An 18099-nucleotide genomic window follows, 5' to 3' on the forward strand; every position below is an offset into this window, starting at 1 on the left:
TGGTTTGCTGGGTGACATTGTTTTGCTGACTGAATATTGTTGCTTTTGCAATAGCGGCAATATGGTTTGCTTCCATCACTTTGTGGCATATGCTTCTAAAAAGCCTTCATGCTACCAATGGATGGATTCTGGTTACAGCTTGTACTTGGATCATGTTTTCATTTGAATATTCAACAGATGCAAGAGTTTGAGATACTACTACAGTAGCCTTAATTCAAGGCAGACTTCACAAGCCTGTCAATCCTTCAGCAGATAACTAAGTTATTTACATGCTTATATTTATGAGATATCTTAAATAGACATAAATAGAACATAAAGTGCATGAAAAATCTCAAAATGTCACTGCAGACCTAAAAGTTGCAATATAATTGAAAATCAAAGATAAATTTCACAGAATTTCAGCCCTCAAGTGAAGTAACTGCTAGTTCAGGGAACCAATTCTTTGTGTTAAGTCATACCAGTAAGTGTTAATATTTTTAGATTAAAGTGATAACCAGCAAACAATTAGAGAGATTTTTAAAAGCACATATTAGAACTAGGCCTCCAAATCTTAATGGACTTCATTAATTCATTCATCTACCCTAAATGAGTACTGCTGATTTTCCAGACAAGTAAAACATGTGCATGTACATTCAGATCAGGTCATTCCTTTCCAGTTTAGAAAACACACATTTGAAACACAGAGAATTTCACTAAAGATGTGGAAAGACAGAAGCACTAACTGTCTGGGACATCTTCATCCCCATTAGAGAATGCAGAAAGAGAACAGAAAGCATTCTCTTTTTATTCAGAGCTACACTGTCAATCATCATGAAATCTACCCTTTTTTGAAGGGTCGGGAACCTACAAGGGTTCATAATTTGGGCAGTAACTAGTAAATAGTAGAATGAGATTCCTGTAATCTGGCATGACAGATTACAATTTAAATGCACAGAGTAAATATATAAAGCTAATAAGGATTGGAAGGGAATAACTGAATTGTTAAGTGTCATAATAATGTCTTAAGTCTTTACAGTTTACTGCTTAATTCCTTTTATCTTCCAAGATGCTTCAAGTAATAGGGATGCCCTGAAGCTCTTGCACTGAGACAAGTAATGGATTCTTGAGTGTGTCATGCCTGCCACAACAGGGTTTACACCACTGAATAGGATTGCCTTAAAGGCTAGAGAGAAAACAGAGAAGTTTAAAATGCTAAGTGTTTCAAAAAACTGAAAGAAAACATCCAAACTCCTTACTACTAGTGAAAAAGACTACAATAAAGCATGCCTGAAAACAAACATACCAACCAGTAGTGAGACATAATAATCTTGCAGAAGAGCGTTTTTGGGATATTCACACTATTGCTTTTGATACTTAGAATCTTCTAGTAATTGCTTGCATCCTTCCAACCAATTGTGTATGCTATCAGGGTGGCTGAAAAAGGGTTCTTTCCTGAGGTACCCACCCCAATCCACATGAAACACTGTCCTGAACAAACCACAGGTTTGACTAAACAGCAGCAGCAGGAGATTTAGGAAAAAAAAAAAGTCCTAAAATCCAAGATAGCAGATGGTAAATCTCAATTGCATGCTTTAAGTAACAAGTATGTGCCTTGAAAGGAAAAGAAGCTTGCACCTAAAATTATACCGTGCTGTCTGCTTTCAGATCAAAAGGAGATTTTTGGACTTTGTTTGTTAATAAGAGATACTTTTTTCTTTGCACTTCATCTAATGACAGTTTTGTTCTTAAGATGCTATCAAAGGGCACTTTATATTTGGCAATCTGGATAGCAGAGATGAGGACATGGCATTATTCCTTCATTTTGCCTGAATGTTTTAACTTTTAAACTTTTTTTTAGTTTTTAAGAGTGCTTACAAAATAAGGGGGTAGGGGAGAGAATACATATACTTTAATCAGGTTTGGTTTAGACCACATAGAATAACACATTAGAAAAAAAAGGCAATTACTTAAAAATAGTTGTATTTATATTCCACAATCTGCTCAAATACTGTTTGTTGGGGTTTTTTTTGGTTTTTTTTTTTTTGTTTTGTTTTTTTTATAAACTTTCTACAGGATGTTTTAAAACAAGTTCTTCACATTGCTTCAACTATGTACTTATGGAATTTGAGGGAAATAGTTCTGGTTGTTTTTACAGTTTAACACATATACAGTACCAAAAGGATGGTGGTTAGTCACATGCAGTCCATATGAGATTCTAACATAACATTTAGTGAATTTTCTGATGTTGACCACCCCTTTGATGCTGAAGGTAATGCATCTGTGGAAAGCAGGGACTGTAGATTTGGGTTACTGCTCTCTGCATCTTCCAGTTTTTCAGTGTTGTCCTCCCAATTAATGTGGAATCTTGTGACTCTGGGATTAGATGCCAAAATATTCCTTTGAAGCTGGGAAAGAAGAAAATATATGGATTGTAATGTATACGTCTCAAACTGCAGTTCATATGCATAGAGATTTTTTCCTTTTAGTCCCTATAGCCTTGTTTGTGTAAAACAATTTGTTTAAAAAGGGAATTGACATCAATGCGAATCTATAGCTACTACCTATGGATCAGAAATGTGCTTACAGTACCCCCACTTATTCATCTTCCCTAATATTCTACTCAGCAAAGTAACCACTTTCTCAAGAGAATATTTTAACTGTTCCACAAGGTGAAAACTGTGAAAGAGATCCACAAGTAAAGTGCAAGTGTTTATTATTTTATCCAGCTTTTAGTAAAGCAAATAACTTCTACCCCCACAAGGATTTTGCAAACCACAGTACTTCATCAAATGTTGCATCAACTTGATGGTATTTGCAGTACCTCTCAATTCTATCACCTTCTCATCTTCATTTAAAAGTACAACCTTATCCTTAAACTACCAAACTTCAGACTGATTTCATTAAGAGGATTTATCCACTGAAGTTTTAAAGTAAAAATACTTATATTTGGAAGATACTAACACTGTGGCAGTGGACATGATTAGTCATCTATCTTATTCTCATGGCTGGCCTTCATTTTCCTTTGAAAAGATACTGTATTTATGTATGCAGCAAAAAACCAAAATGCTCATTTTCTCTTTATTTTGAAAAGGGGTGAAAGATTATAGAGTTACCTGGAGGATGGCAACTTAGCGCCAGTGGACACTCACTATGACAGTTTAGACTGATCACAGGAAAGGTGTGCTTTGTTGGTTTTATTCTCCAAGAAAGTGTACTCTCATTAAGTATTTCCTGACCCCTTATGCAAACTAAAAAGCGCATTTATTTTTTTAGAACCTCATAGCGCTTATTACCCATTAATTAATCCCTTTAATAACATTCTTGTGCGTTTCCATTTTGTCTCAAAGTCACATTAAGGACTCTGTGTACAAATATATGATAGCTTTTGCTGTTCTTTTTCATAGGAGCAAAGCTAGCTTTTTATATGAGCAGAGAATGAAGACAAGTAGTTCTAGGCATTCTAAATTCAAGTACTTAAAGGGAGTCAACCATTTTGGCATAGACAACCAACATAACAAGTTATGTTTTAAAAGAAACAAGTGAAGAAGAAAGGAACATACCCAAAGTTTAGGAATCCTCAAACTTAACTGTAATTTTGACAACATATTTAGTATCTGATCCCTGAAAATTAAGTTAAGCATAGAAAAAACATACTATTTCACTTCATCTTTTAATTCTAGTCCTGGTTTAATTGCTACTATGAAGGAGGTATGTTTTTATAACTTAATCCTTATACTTCCTTTGTCAAATTATCCATTCATCAGATAATCATCCAACCAGGCTACCCATGTTCTCTCATTTTACACCTAACTTGTTCCTCAGTTTGTTTGCTGAAGTTCTGCAGAAACTGCAGCTCTGGCACTAGAACAGCTGAGTAACAACTATAGTAAATTAATATCTACAACTTAGTTCCAGGTTGATGGGCCTAGAAAAAACATTATTCTGTTTTTCTGAAAAACAGAGCCACTTTGTAACAGTGGTGCAGTTGGAAATAAATCCAACGGTTTATTTCACAGTCAGTGTGAAAGTACAGCCAAGGCTTCGAGATGGTGGAATTTTTGATGGTTTCTCAGTATTACCTAAATTTATGACAACTACATGGCACTTTTAGTTTGTCCCCCCAAGTATTTTCCATTATTTGATGCCTCATTATTCCATGCACTTTATGAAATCAAATTACAAAATGGGGTTTGGGTTTGTTTCTTAAAAACCTCTTTCTACAAGCATGCCTCTGATATGTGACTAAAACAAAACGTGCCTTACCTTAGAAAAATCTGGCTTTACTGGTGGATTCTCTCTCAGTTCTGTTTCCGTATATTCATTGTTTACATAGTAGCCGACTCTAATAAATTCTTGACCTCGGTAAGTGCATGTAATTAGCACAACTGTTACACCTACTGCATCTGCATCTGGAATAAGCCCTGGGTTAGGTGCGTCAGCCTAAATGTGAAAGGGAAAGATAAATTAAAATTGATACCACATGCCTACCTAGCAGAGGAATCTCAAGTAGCGTGTTTCAGCAGCTAAGTAGTGACTATATTTAAAATTGTTCAAGTTAACCAGAAAATAACTGCTTTCACAACATCAACCCTAGATTTAGAACACCATCCTCTAAAGACAGAATTAGAATGCAGTAAAATTGTTTGCTGACATTTCTTATGGGCAATTGGCCAGGCTTGAGCCAAAACTGCTTTTAAATATATGATCAGCTGAACCATTGTTCAAACAGGGGTACCAACATCACTCCACTTCTACAGTGCCAATGTTCTCCAGCCCATCTTGGTAATTTAGTAGAGCAAGATTATTTTCTTGTGTACCCTCAAGGTTGAATTGGTCTGTATGTGTGTTCTTAACAAGACTAAATCCTTAAAACTACAGACTGCAAGTTACACTTCAGCAAGAAAAGGGATGGGCTATGGTAAGGTTTGTGCTGTTCCACAGATTTCTAGGAAAGGAATGAAGTACTTTTTCTGGCTTCATTCCTGACACCTATGTTCGTTAAAATTTATGCAGTTAAATGCATCATCTCTCTAAGACACCTGAACATTTTCAGCCAGTATGCAAACCTAATAAGCAACTGATAAAATCTTCCTCAATGTCCTTACTTACTATGGCTCTGCAGTTACTTATCAATAAAATTTGCCTCGTAAAATGTGGCTCACATCAGTCCCTTAAAATGCCTCCTAACTACCACATATATTGATAAAATGTGATGCCTGATTCTGCTGTAGGATTTAAAGTAACCAATCCAGGCCCAGTAAAACAGCTTCATATTTACAATTCCACATGAAGATCTGAAGTCAACAATGAACACCCATGTTACAAGAACAAGTTGGTATTAGTAATATGTGTTCAGATGGCTTGGGTGTAACAAACCTTGCCCAAGGACAGAGGATGAATGGAATTAATTCCTGTTGTCCCTCTCATCCCTACTTTTCTGTAGCATTTATATGCTCCAGCATGGTGAAATTTGGGAGCTACTGCTCATGCAGCACTGGCTTCTACTCTTTGCCACTTCAATTCTAAGCCTTTAAAGCAGTCTAGCTTTTTGTGAAAAACAGTAGGCACTTTGCAGAAGAATTAGATGAGTCAGACCTCTCAGGTACAAATACACCAGAGGGAGGAGAAGAAACCAGGGAATCAAGTAGAACTCATCTTCCTCCAGCTCTGAAGGAAATAGAAAATAACTGAATGGCTTTACAACTAGCATAGGGGAATGGAAAAGATGGCCAAGGAACAGAACAAATGCTTGAGGAAATCACAAGAACTGCCAATACAGATTAAATCACTGCTGTAATTCAGTAGTCTTGTTCTAACAGTGCCCAGAACTGTTTGATCAGTTTAAATTCCACGGTAATGGGCAACAAAAGGACCATGTTCCATTTAACTCCCCATTAAACTCAATTCACATTCTAATGTAGGATCTTAGTTTTCCAGGTTTCCACTGTCATTTTCTGTCTTGTAATATCCTATGACACAGTTCTGAACCCACAGAAATACTCTGTTCTAATCCTACTTATCTCTCAAGCATTGTTTTGCTGCATGAAAAAGACACCGAAGACTGTTTAAAACAGTTCTCAAATTTCCAACTTCCTTTTTTTGTCAAACCTCTTAATTACTCAGGAACCAAAGATCATATACAGGTGGAAAAAAAAGAGAAGAGCTTGGTATGACCAAATGATAAATAAGCAGATTATCTGCAAACAGATATTTTGGTGGGCAGAGGCAGTATATTAATTTTTGCATAAAAATCACTGTCTTAATATGCCATTCTTATGCTATAATTTACTTAAGAATTTTATGAAATCAGCCTGTGTATATGTTACCTTGAATTATCTTGCTTTTCAACATGATATTTATTCACACAGCTATTACTGCAGAGTAGGTAGCAAAGGTTATATGCCCACTTAAGGATAGTAAATTATTTATGTGCTTATATGCTCAAAAAGAAGTTTCTGTGATTTTATTACAAATTCCCAAGAAAACAGAGAAGGAATCTGGTTTCACTACATATATCTTAGCATTCAGAAACAAATAAGCCAAGCTGTGGGCCTTTACTATTGAAACCCCTTTTAAATGTAATGTTTTGGGGTTTTAAAACAAAAAGCTGCTTTTATAAGTCTGAAAGCACAATAATTGTCCATCTTTTTGTAAGGCTGAATTCCCAACAAGATCCACATCATCTTTTCATCTAAGGTATTTTTGTCATCCTTGGTAATCTGTGTGGTACTCCATTTTAGTTGCTATTTCAGCCATTTTCCTATCTAGAAAAATCTACAGCAGATTATCTGAAAATTTTACACTCCTCTGCAAAGGTCCTTTCCTTAAGCTATTCCCCAGGAAAACAATCTCCTTTCTTTCTATCACGTGCCTCCTGCAGTTCTGTGCTGTGCCCCATTCTTGCCTTCCCTTGCTTGTTTTCTCCATATCCTAGGCTGCTTCAGCTTGGTGAATAAAATTGCTTCAGTCATCAGCAAAGGCTTCTTGTAGCACTTTGGGTTTTGGTGGTCTCCTGTGTACACATGAGCCGAGTCCTACCCTCATCTGAAATCCAGAGCCTTTGAAGCATAATATACCCAGGCCCAACAGTACTTCCATAAGAAATAAAAAGGATATTTTAACAGAAGGAGTCTCTTACAGGACCTACTCCAATATAAGCAAATCTACACATCTCCTCCTAATTTAGCTGTAGTGTCATTTATAACCAGAATACAATTGCTGACTCCATTCTACAGAAACTGCAGGACCAGTAAATTTAATTTGAGACCTTCCCAGTCATACAGCTAAAACATGCCTTTTTAGGCACCTGCTTCCTGCTCCTTCCCATCACCATCAACAATGAATCTTGAGACCTTTGATTGAGAGCAGCGCATCTTTTAAATCAGAAATGTAAATGCCAGCTGATTTCCCCACATACAAACACAAGGGAGCCCCTTTGAGAGCAATAGAGGATCACCTATTTCTGACCAATTAATGCCATAGGCTATAATGGCTTGATAATGGAAAAACCGTTAATAAATGATGCATTTGTTACACATCTGCTTTATTTCTACTGTGGAAAAATTAGGCCTGGCTCCAAAACCAAACAGAAATGTTTCAACATTGATTTGCATGTATGTGGTTGATAAGTGCAACCTCCAGTCTAATCCTATTCCTTTAAGGAAAAAACCAAAACAAAAAAGCCCAGAATAAGCAAACAAACAAAAACCCCCAAAATCCCAAACCAACCACCTTTCCTGGAACTTACAGGATTAATCAGGATGCCTCATAAATGCTGATATTATTTTAAACCAGTTACAGTAGCCATGAGAAATAAGGGAGTGTATTCATCAGCACTTTGGGGTTTTTTAATGCTCATACTTCAGCATGCATTTGCCATTAGTTAAGTGAATTTATAGTATTTGGGAAAATAGCAGGATTCTTATAAAATAAGATACACTCAGTTTCTATCTGATGTTTCATCCAATGGAAATATTTTGCTCTCAGTTTACAAGAAAAATTCTAGTATTTCTTAGAGAAAAATGTGTTAGTTTTAATACAAATTATAGGTTTGAATAAAAAAGAACAGAAAACCCCCACCACCACAAAATATGTATTAAAAAAAAGCTTCTGAAAGAATTCAGGCAAGTCTGCTTCAGGATTTCCCCACCCCGCCTCTCACTGAGTTAAAATGGAAACAAGACTAGGCCAGTAAGCCCCATTTTAGTGCTGCTCTTTCCCTGTTTTCTTTTCCTTCATTGTTCCTTATTAACTTTTGGCTTTAACAGCAGTATTTTATAGGACTGTCACATGCTCTAGACTTTTTTGCAGTCTTGATCTACACACTTGTGTCCTAAATGCCTCCCATTTACCACTGAATTTCTATCTTCATTTTAGAAAGCACTAAATATTTTTTTTAGTATTTTGTTATGATTTAGCATGCTTAGCCAAACATCACAGTTTAACATGAGTCCTGCCAAACAGAAACCAACTTCTTCATTGTTCTGGCTGAGTTTTACAATTAGTTTGTTGGCCTGATCCTCTGAAGGCGTTGTCTACGTTAATCTAGTGCTCCTGATTGTCTGAAACTGCCACCAGTGGCAGAAGAGGTGAGCCTGATGGTGCTGGTGTAAACCAGGCAACTGGCACTGCTGATTACGAGCCAGACTGGTTAAAATTATCAGTAGCTGTGGGAACTGTGCTTATATCACTAATTATTGATACCACAAATAAAAAAATATAACCAAGAAATATCAGGGGCAAGGAGTACAAGCTCAAGAACAGACTTTAAAGGAAGGTATAGCATTCCTGAGGAGCTCACTGAAATATTTTTTCTAACTTACCATTGTTTTTCAAGTGTCTCTTAGTTTGATGCAGTTATTCCTAAACAAATTAGCACAACTCTTTTAGAAACCGTTAAATCAAACTTACCTGAAATACAAACATGTGTCTGCCTGCAGGAACAGGTCCAACTAAAACAGAGTCTAACACCTGATCATACTCTTCACTTTCAGCTGAACCCACATAAATTATTTTCCATTCCAAATCTACAGAGAAAAAAAAAGAATAAAATAAAAAACAACAAACATTATTTATCATTATAGTTCGGGGTCTTCCACTTTCACCCATCTACAGTTTTGCATAGCCTAAAATTGCTTCTTTGGCAACAGGCCTAAAATAACAAGGACCTGTCTTCATCAGGGAAATTTACTGATGCCTGACCCTGTCCTCATGAACCAGATCATCCCACCTTCTCTCTCTAGTCACTTGTACCACAGGAATCCCTCTATTTTCACACTGAGGTTAATTTTCAAATTTTATACAGAGAACAGAGCCCTTTTACTAACTGGGAGCTGTGTTGAACATCTTCTCAAAGTCTGTCAGAATGGCTGCAGCAGAGGGATGATGCCTATAACTCATCACATCCTTGAATACTGACTAACCTCCCAAAAGCAAAATTCCCACCTTCCACATAAATACCTCACAGCTTAAATTACACAGATCATGCAAAGTAGTTAATTGAGTAAGGAAACCCACTGGGTAAGCTCCAGGCACACTAACTGTATGCCCCCATTCCTTCTCCTGTCACTTGTGTTACCCAGGAAGTACATAAAATTGTTACAGCATGATTACACCATATTCTTAAAGATAGTGGTGCTTGGATTTTATCTACATGCTGAGATGGAATTCTAGGGAAAAAAAAAAAAATCCAGTGTAGCATTTTGCTTCTTAAAGTAATGCACTAAACCCCAACATTTATTACAATTCAGTTTTTTCTAACTCAGCTTCTCCCCCACAGATGTTTTGAAGTTGAAACTGCAAATTAGCCCAAATTAGCTCTTCCTAGGTCAGCTTTTCACCTTCCCTTTTTGATTCAAAAACAATATTCATTTACACATGTGAAACTAATCTTGCAAGACAGATTTTGGGGTTTTTAAACAAGAGGAAAAAAAAGATCACCATTACAAAAAACTGTAACTAACGCTTCTTTTCTTAATTAGCTGTTGTTTCAGAACTATACCTTAAAAACTTACACGGTGTGTTTCTTTTCTTTCCCCCTTGTGAACAATACTCTGAGATTGCCTTTGCAAAAGCACAAACCTGTACCCTATTACATTAACTTGATTAGTATACTCAGCAAAATCCAACCCTCATGGATTCTGGATGCAGGAATGGAATTTAAGCATAGAAAAAAAGAATTAGCACTTGAACAGAACTTGGCTGCATTAAGATTGCAACTCTCTTTCCTCACTAGTGAATTCTTCTTGCTTATTTTGTTTACCATCAAGGCAGGTTTTGCGGGTTTAACTATCATAATAAACAGGGCTTGGGAAGGGATTTTACTCCTCTGTACAACACAGCACAGTTGCCCAGGTACTGTATCAGAGGTTTTATTTACCTTTTGAGCACGAAGTACTAGCTGTTGCCAGTATTGCAGGGTATTCATCCAGAATAATTAAGGAGCTTTCTTGTCTGGATCTGAGGACAAGTTACTACTTACAAGAAGTGAGGACTTTTAGGCTAAACTGCTTAAGATTATCACACTATCCTGTGCCATTATTCTAGTAGAATAGTATAAAGCTCATTCTAAACAACTACTAGTATTTACTGCTAAAACAGGCTTTTTAAAAATAAGTGTCTTGTAAAATAACTATTTAAGTATCTTGATACAGAACAACAACTTTAAGAAAGAAAGGGCTGGAGTTAATGGATTTAATTTTAGGATCAGTGTTGCAGAGGATGGGCTGAAAACAGCACAGTGAACAGACATTAGTACAGGAAAGCTAAGGAAATGCCTTTTCATCAAGTATACAAAGGCTGTGTTTAATCTTATTTTTAAATGTGAAAGATAGCAGTGCTCATCCCTAATTTATCCTATAGTCTAACTTGCATATTAGTGGGGGAAGGGAACTGAGAATTCTGCTTTGGACCATTCTATAATTCTTCTCATCACAACCGTCCAGGATTAACTTTAACATAAATCCAGAGTGTGAGGAGCACATCACATACAGACAGCTGTGCACAACTGGAAGGAAAAGTCTAACACCTTGCACAGAGTCCCTGTGACGGGTACTGCCACCTGCCATAGCAGCTGTCACGGAGGGGGTCCGATGCTGCACCTCGGATGGGGCCAGGTTGACTGGAGAGATCCAGCCAGCAACGTGGCGACCGACGGGCATGGAGCACAGCTCCAGCTACTGCGTCGGTCAGTTGCAGTAGGGCAGGAGACAGGCGGCGGAGGCCTAGAGGAAATCCCTGGCTCAGGCGAGACTTCCTCTAAAGTTCCCGCCACGGGGCCGTCCCTCCCTCCCTCCCTCCCCGCGCTGTCACCATCCCGCCGCCACGCACGAGTTACGCGCTGCTGCAAGAGGCAGGCGGAGTGAGGCGAGTTAAACCGCAGCGACAGCGAGCCTGCCAGGGCACCTCAGCTAGGACAGCACCCAACTCCCCTTCTCCTCAGCCCTGCCCTCGCCCCTCCGCACGAGGGGCTCCCTGGCGACCAGCCGGAGCTGGGCTCTGCGAGTGCCAGCCAGGCAGTGTCCTCTTCCGCTCACAGGCAGCCCAGCCGGGCGGCCTCCTCCTGCTCCCGGCGCAGCAGCCGCTCACGGCCCGCCGGCGGGCGGGAGCGCCCCGCATTCCCTCCTTCGCCCCGAGCCGTTCGAAACTCCCGCCCGCGGGCCGACGCGCAGCCTCTCGGGGCGCGTCCCGCGGCCGGCCGAGGGGCGGCGCTGCGGAGCGCGGCCGGGGCGAGGGCGGCTCGCGGCCCGCCCGGCTCGGGGGGAAGGCGGGAGTGCGGCGGGAGCGGAGCGGCGGCCCCGGCTCAGGACGGGGGTCTCCGCGGGGCGGCGAGGCCGGGGCCGCCCCTCGCCCGCTGGTGGCGGCCGGTAACTTTCGAGTGACTTCCAAAAATAGTGGCAGACGGGCGGCCCCCTCCCCCCCGGCGGGGCTCCCGGAGCCAGCGCTCTGCTCCGAGCCGTGCCCCCGGGCCCCGCGCACCTACCGCAGCTGCCCGCTGCCGGCACGCGGGGCCGGCCAGCCAGCCAGCCCGCCCCTGCCTCCCACCGTGATTTTTTAATTTTTTTTTTTTTTTTTTTCTTAGTACTAAAATGGAGCACGAGGCCAGCAAAACGCATCCCCGCGGAGCGTTTTCCGCGCTCTGAGTACCGCCGGGGCTGCACGCGCAGCATCCCGTGTGCCCGCGGGGATGCGCGGCCGCCGAGCCCGGTTCAACCCTCCTCTCCTCCCGCTCGCTCCCCCCACGCACACACAAAGCTGGCAACATGGCTACCTCCACTCTAACAAGTTCCTCGCAACTTGCGGCAGCTCGCCGCCTCGCCGATGGCGGGGAGAGGCGGCGGGCCCGGCTCGGCGCCCAGGGCGGGCGGACGCCGCCAACTTTCCCCGGCGCCGGGCTCGGCGGGAGCGGCACATCCCCTCGCCCGGCCGGCACATCCCCTCGGCTCGGCACGGCGATGCGGCCGAGGTGGAGAGACTATTAAATTGTAGGCGCAGGCCTGTGCAAAGTTTAAGCCTTAAATGCCCCGAGCTCAGAGCCCGGGGTTGCAAAATCCGTATCGGGGAGAAAAATTCTACTCACCTTCAGACAGGTCCTCTATGCATTCGAATGTGATTTCGAACTGGAAAGGATTGTAGAAAGGAGAAGGATTATCCAACACCACTACATTGTTCACCTGAACCTTTGCCATATTTTGGAAAAAAACACAAACAATAGGCAGAGCGTGTTAACGCCGCGCACTAAAGTCCTCCGTGCCGGGCTCCCGCACCGCACAAGCCCCGCGCCGCTGCCCGAGCGAAGCTGCAGGGCGGCGACTTCCACAAACTTTTTTTTTTTTTTCGCCCCCCCTTTTATTTACACCGGGAACGCTCCACACTGTTCGCCGCTTTCCCTATTTCGCTCAACTACAGCCCATTCTGCCCCTGCTCGCCGCCAGCGCCCGCCCGGATTGGCCGGTCGCCGAGCGAGGGCCCTCCCTCCGCGGGCACGGCGGGCACCGAGCGCCGGCCAGAGCGGCCTCCGCGCGCGCCCGCCCCGCGCCGCCCCCGCCGCAGCGCCCCCGCCCGGCGCGCGCCGGCAACGGCCGCCGGCAACCGCCAGCGCCGTGGGGGGCGGGGCCGGGGGCGGGGCCGGGGGCGGGCGGTGAGCCCGGCGAGCGTGGAAGGAGCAGCGGAGCATCTGCTTCTCTGATTTCCAGGAAAAGGACCGAGAGCTTATCTACAGCCGTTTTTTGTTTTGTTTTGTTTTGTTTTGTTTTTCTGCATGCATTAGAAAGATTAAAATCCAGGCAAGGGGAGAATCAGAAGGGAAGATCTTACCAAGCAACCAGTCATATCTCCTTTCATGACCAAGAGGGACTCTGTACATTAGTTCAAAAGCTGTTGCCTTGCAATGATTTTATTTAAAAGAAAAAATTAAATCTTAAGATGTGACTTTACTTCAATCGCTGGCATATAGCTTATGGGACTATATTTATCCTGCCTACCACAATAATTTTTATTAAAATTGATAAGGTTTAGATTCATATGTAGAAGATGCTTCTTTTATCAGTGTATTACATTTAAAGTTGTGAACCATATGAGCTGAAGAAGAAATTAATTTCCTTTCAAAATCTTCATCCTCTGCAAGTTGCAAACAATGTAAGACCACATCCAGCTTGGAAGTGCCCTAAGCTTAAAATTGAGGCTGGAAGAACAGTAGGGAAAAATATCATAATTAAATTAGAATTGTGGGTAGAACAGGGACAAAATATAATCTTTTGTCCATTCACTTCAGGCAAAAAGTTAAAGAAGTGCTGTATGTCAAGACAAAGAGCTGGTTGCAACTAGAGCTCCTTTTAAAGTTTTATTTAACCTTATTTACAAAATGGAAGATTGACAAGTATTTAAAAGAATCCTAAGTGGGTTTTTATATTCTAAGAGTGTGCAGTATTGTATAAACAGCAACTGCAATGCTGGCTGCTTGGGAAGAGTGAAAAACTACTCTCAGTCCTGCATTCATGATGAAATTGTTCCCAACACCTCCCAGAACAAGCACCTTTGCTGTCAGAATGCACAAAACTAGTCTAATCAAACAGGAAGGTGCATTGGGCTTTCGACATCCCCTAAATAAGCATGAAAGCAGTGGTTCACTTACAGGCTAAACCATCTTGCCCATGAGGCTCCACCATGTGCCGTGGGACACGTCCAGTTTGGGGCCATTTCAGCTCTTTGGTTTTTTGTTATGCTTTGTTTGGTGGAGTTTTTTTCCAGTTTCTGTGCTGATTGTGCTGGGTGCTGGTGCGGTCCCAGGTGCCAGAAGCATCCCTAGTTCAGGGCAGTGGGGCTGGCAGTGGTGCCAGGCTCGTGAGCCTGACCCTGCAGCCCACGGCAGTGACCTCTTGGCCAATGGCAGCACACTGGGATACAGCACCTTGCTGGCTGGGGAGCCCCCTGAGCAAAGCAGGGTTTGCTGGTGGGGTGCTGGATGCCCCGGGTGGGATGGGCTGTCTGCATGGCCCCAAGTGCTGCTGCTGGAGAGGCCACTGAAGATGGGCTATGCAGGGAACCAAGCGTGCCTGTCCCACGGCCCTGCTGCCAGGGAGCCATCCCCTTCCTCCATTTGTAGAGGGCTTGGGTACCCTGAAGAGCTATGAGACAGGACATTTTGCCCGTGCAGCAGCACTGCCAGTGAGAGGGCCCTGTGTGCAGCGGGGGAAGCCATCTTGTGTGGTGGCGGGAGCCTGCAGCGAGGCCATCTCATGGCTGCCATGCATAGGGCACAGCGCGGAGCAGAGTGACACAGCACTGCAGTGCCAGTGATGTCCCTCACAGCTCCAGGGGGAGAGCAGAAAGTGCCACAGCTTGGGGGGTGCGAGTTGTGTACCCTCACCACAGAAGATACAGAAATAAACGCGCAGCCAGGCTCTAGTACCGCCTAGTACTTTGTGTTTCTATAATTCTGCTGTATGATTGACTGCCCACGTTGTTCGGCACACAGTCCAGGAAAACCAAGAAAGATTGGGCATGGTGCAGGAGATTCCTTACTACAAGCTGAAGTACATATGTTATCAGGAAGCATTTAATTCCAATAACTTTTTGCCGGCCATTTGCAAACAAATGGGTACTGTGGTGGGCTGCACAGTGATGAAAAGGTCTTTGCAGCCTTGAACCAAATGGTGAGGCAGGGGGGATTCTTGTGCAGGTTTTGCCATAGAATTGCAGGAGATTTTAGGCTGGTTGCAGCTTGTCAACTACTAGGATATTTTGAGCTGAACACTGGAGTGAAAAAGAAGGGCTAAAGATAGAGAAGAATCTGGGAAATAGGGAATAGAGGAATTGGAGGGAGCTGCACATACTTGCTAATGAGTGGCTGTTTCTACAGTTGTGCAGGGCTTTTGACTTGCCATCCTCCCAGTGTTGTATAACATGTAGATTTACTGGAAAACTTTTTTTTAATTTCTTCCCCCATTTCATCCTCGGTCATCTTTGGATTTTCATTTTTGCTTAATACTTAGAGGAAACCAAAAACTCATAAAGAAATTTAATTTCTTTAGTTTAAAGGAAGAATTTGACTCCACTTTCTGGGGCCATGAGTTATAAGAAAATTGAAATATATTTTTCTTTCCAAACTTTGCTTTGCAGCTCCAAAGTTTCTGTCTGTTTTAATAGCTGATGAGGAGGAGTACCTGAATGGGTCCATTCCATAATTTTGCAATCTTTGTGTTTGCCCCAATTTTCAGTATGATCCTCCAGATCTAGTCCTTGTACCCTAATCTCTTTTGTTCGTTTAACAAAGTCCTAAACCAAGTCACAATCCAAATGTGGGAAGCTTAACAGAATCTGCTTCACAGCTCCAGGCTAACGTACCTCAACGCTAGTGGGATTGCTTGCTGGTAGCTGTAAAGTGAGTTAAGTTATGTGGCAGAGGTACATGATGGAGCATCCCTGCTGGTTTGCCCTCTGTCCATGGCTCAAATCACTGTTCTGGGCCCCTTTATTTCACTCAAGTTCACTCCTGCATTTTAAGGAAGAGACTGACTGAAGTATTTGATTCTTCAGGTTTGACAGTGACTGCTGTGAAGGAATTTGGGGAGTGGAATTTGGAAGCTGGAGCACTGGTGCTTGCAGATGGAGGCCTTTGTTGCATTGATGAGTTCAATAGCATCAAAGAACATGACAGAACCAGTATCCACGAGGCAATGGAGCAACAAACCATCAGTGTTGCAAAGGCAGGGTAAGTAGCATGTTAGCATATGTGAGAAAGCAACGTGAGATTTTTCTCTTGTACCTACAGGTTGGAGGGATGCTGATTAAATATCTGTTTTCTTCATTGTACGTAATAGTTTTGTTCTCAGCAGTATTCCTAAACTAGACAAGTCAGCATTTCAAAGGACAGTGCACTGGACCAGAGGCTGCAAGCAATCAGAATAAATAAACACCCTCTTCACTGTTGGGTTTTCAATCTACTGCTATAGGCCAGGGCACTTTCCTACAAAGACTTGGCATCCTTTTTCTTGTCCTTTGCTGCAAGTGGTCATAATAATCATTGTGAAATGAGGAGCTTTGTGACTTTTTTGGTTGCAACTCAGAAAGTAGGGCTTCATTTTTCCAAAAGCACAAAATCACAGAATCATTAAGTTTAGAAAAGACCTCAAAGATCATCAAGTCCAGCCTGTGATTGATCACCACCTTGTCAACTAGACCATGGCACTAAGTGCCGTGTCCAGTCAGTTCTTGAACGCCTTCAGGGATGGTGACTCCACCACCTCCCTGGGCAGTCTGTTCCAATGCCTGAACACCCTTTCAGTGAAGAAATTCTTCCTGAAGTCCAACCTGAACCTCTCTTTGCACATCTTGAGGCTATGTCCTCTTGTCCTGTAAAATCCAATAATACTGCTTAGTAACCAAAGCACATCAAGAGATTTCCAGGCTGCTGTATTTTCCAAGAGATTTCCAGGCTGCTGAATTTTATATGTTGGGTGTGGCATAAATATAAACTCCTGCTTACTTAAAGTTCCAGCCTTTCCTTTTTCAAAGTAGTGTGTGTTCAAATCTGCTATTCCCCCCACTATCGCCACCCACCACTTGGGTCTTTGAGCTCACATTTCAATTTGTCAATCATATGCAGCTCTTGTCCAGGCCCAAATTATTTCCTGGCTGCTATTGCTGAAACCTCTGCTACTCAAAAGGCATCACCCTTTCCATATTCCTTTGTGTCACCTTCCACTCAGCTCTTGCTCCAATCACATCTTGGCTCCTCTAACTGGTCATGTCATTCCCTTATTCTGAGCGTCTCCATCCTCTCTGTCAGACAGTGGACAAATAATCACAGAGTATTCTGAGTTGAAGGGAACCTGCAAAGATCATCAAGTCCAGCTCTGAAGTGAATGGCCTAAATGGGGATCAAACCCACAACTATGGTGTTCTTAGCACCATGCTCTTACCAACTGAGATAATCTCAGGGTCGTGTTGCTCTCACCTGGGTGATTACCAGCTTTGGCCAGCTGGGCACAAATACGGTCAATATGGTCCTGTCTCCTTAGTAAGACAGGGACATACTTCAGCTGAGTTCCTTGTTACAGTTGTTTGGGTTTGATAGACCCAAACACAGTTTGCTAACTTGCACATCTATCCTCAGTTGCTCACTTTTAAGGACTACATCGAATGAGGATTTTTTGAGTAGTAACTTAGCACACATAGGTTAAGCACCTTCTTAATTTAGGTCTTATTTTGGTGCATGGAAGATAAGTTTTTTTCCTGTTGGGTATAAGCTAGTGGAAGGTCTGTGGTCCTTCCTCTCAGTTACAGAAGAACTTTGGACGTGAGGCAGCAGTTACTCAGGAGCTGACTAGAAATAGCTCAGTGACAAACCAAAGTTAGAATGCTTCTGCTGCTGCCTTACCCAAAAGGAGTGCATTTGGACTAGAAGAGTAAAAATAATCTCTCCCCACATCTACAAGCACATACTAGGACACCATGGTTAAGAGAGGAAAATGGCTGTTTCAGTTTGATGTGGCTGCCACCACTGTTTACTTGGGTTCATATTCATGTTTACACACAGGAATAAAACATACATTTATGTCACATTTTATTTTACTCTCTTAAAAGGTGAATTAAGCTAAAGTGTTACTTTACAGCATTCAA

At 42.3% G+C, this 18099-nt stretch overlaps 2 protein-coding genes across 2 annotated transcripts in view; one reads left to right on the forward strand and one right to left on the reverse strand.

The window, feature by feature from the left end:
* Positions 1 to 18099, forward strand: part of MCM9 (minichromosome maintenance 9 homologous recombination repair factor) — a 48966-nt gene that overhangs the window by 18409 nt on the left and 12458 nt on the right. The window contains exon 8 of the mRNA XM_039569121.1: positions 16015 to 16189. Coding sequence (XP_039425055.1) covers positions 16015 to 16189 — 175 coding nt within the window. The remainder of the gene's footprint in view (positions 1 to 16014; positions 16190 to 18099) is intronic.
* Positions 638 to 13063, reverse strand: ASF1A (anti-silencing function 1A histone chaperone). Its single transcript, XM_039569123.1, has 4 exons — positions 12557 to 13063; positions 8890 to 9005; positions 4243 to 4419; positions 638 to 2384 (listed from the first exon to the last, which is right to left on the reverse strand). The coding sequence occupies exons 1-4, from the start codon at positions 12663 to 12665 to the stop codon at positions 2172 to 2174; spliced, it is 615 nt and encodes a 204-aa protein (XP_039425057.1). The 5' UTR covers positions 12666 to 13063; the 3' UTR covers positions 638 to 2171.

The sequence above is a fragment of the Corvus cornix genome, chromosome 3 (genome assembly GCF_000738735.6).
Source record: "Corvus cornix cornix isolate S_Up_H32 chromosome 3, ASM73873v5, whole genome shotgun sequence".
Classification (NCBI taxonomy): Eukaryota; Metazoa; Chordata; class Aves; order Passeriformes; family Corvidae; genus Corvus; species Corvus cornix.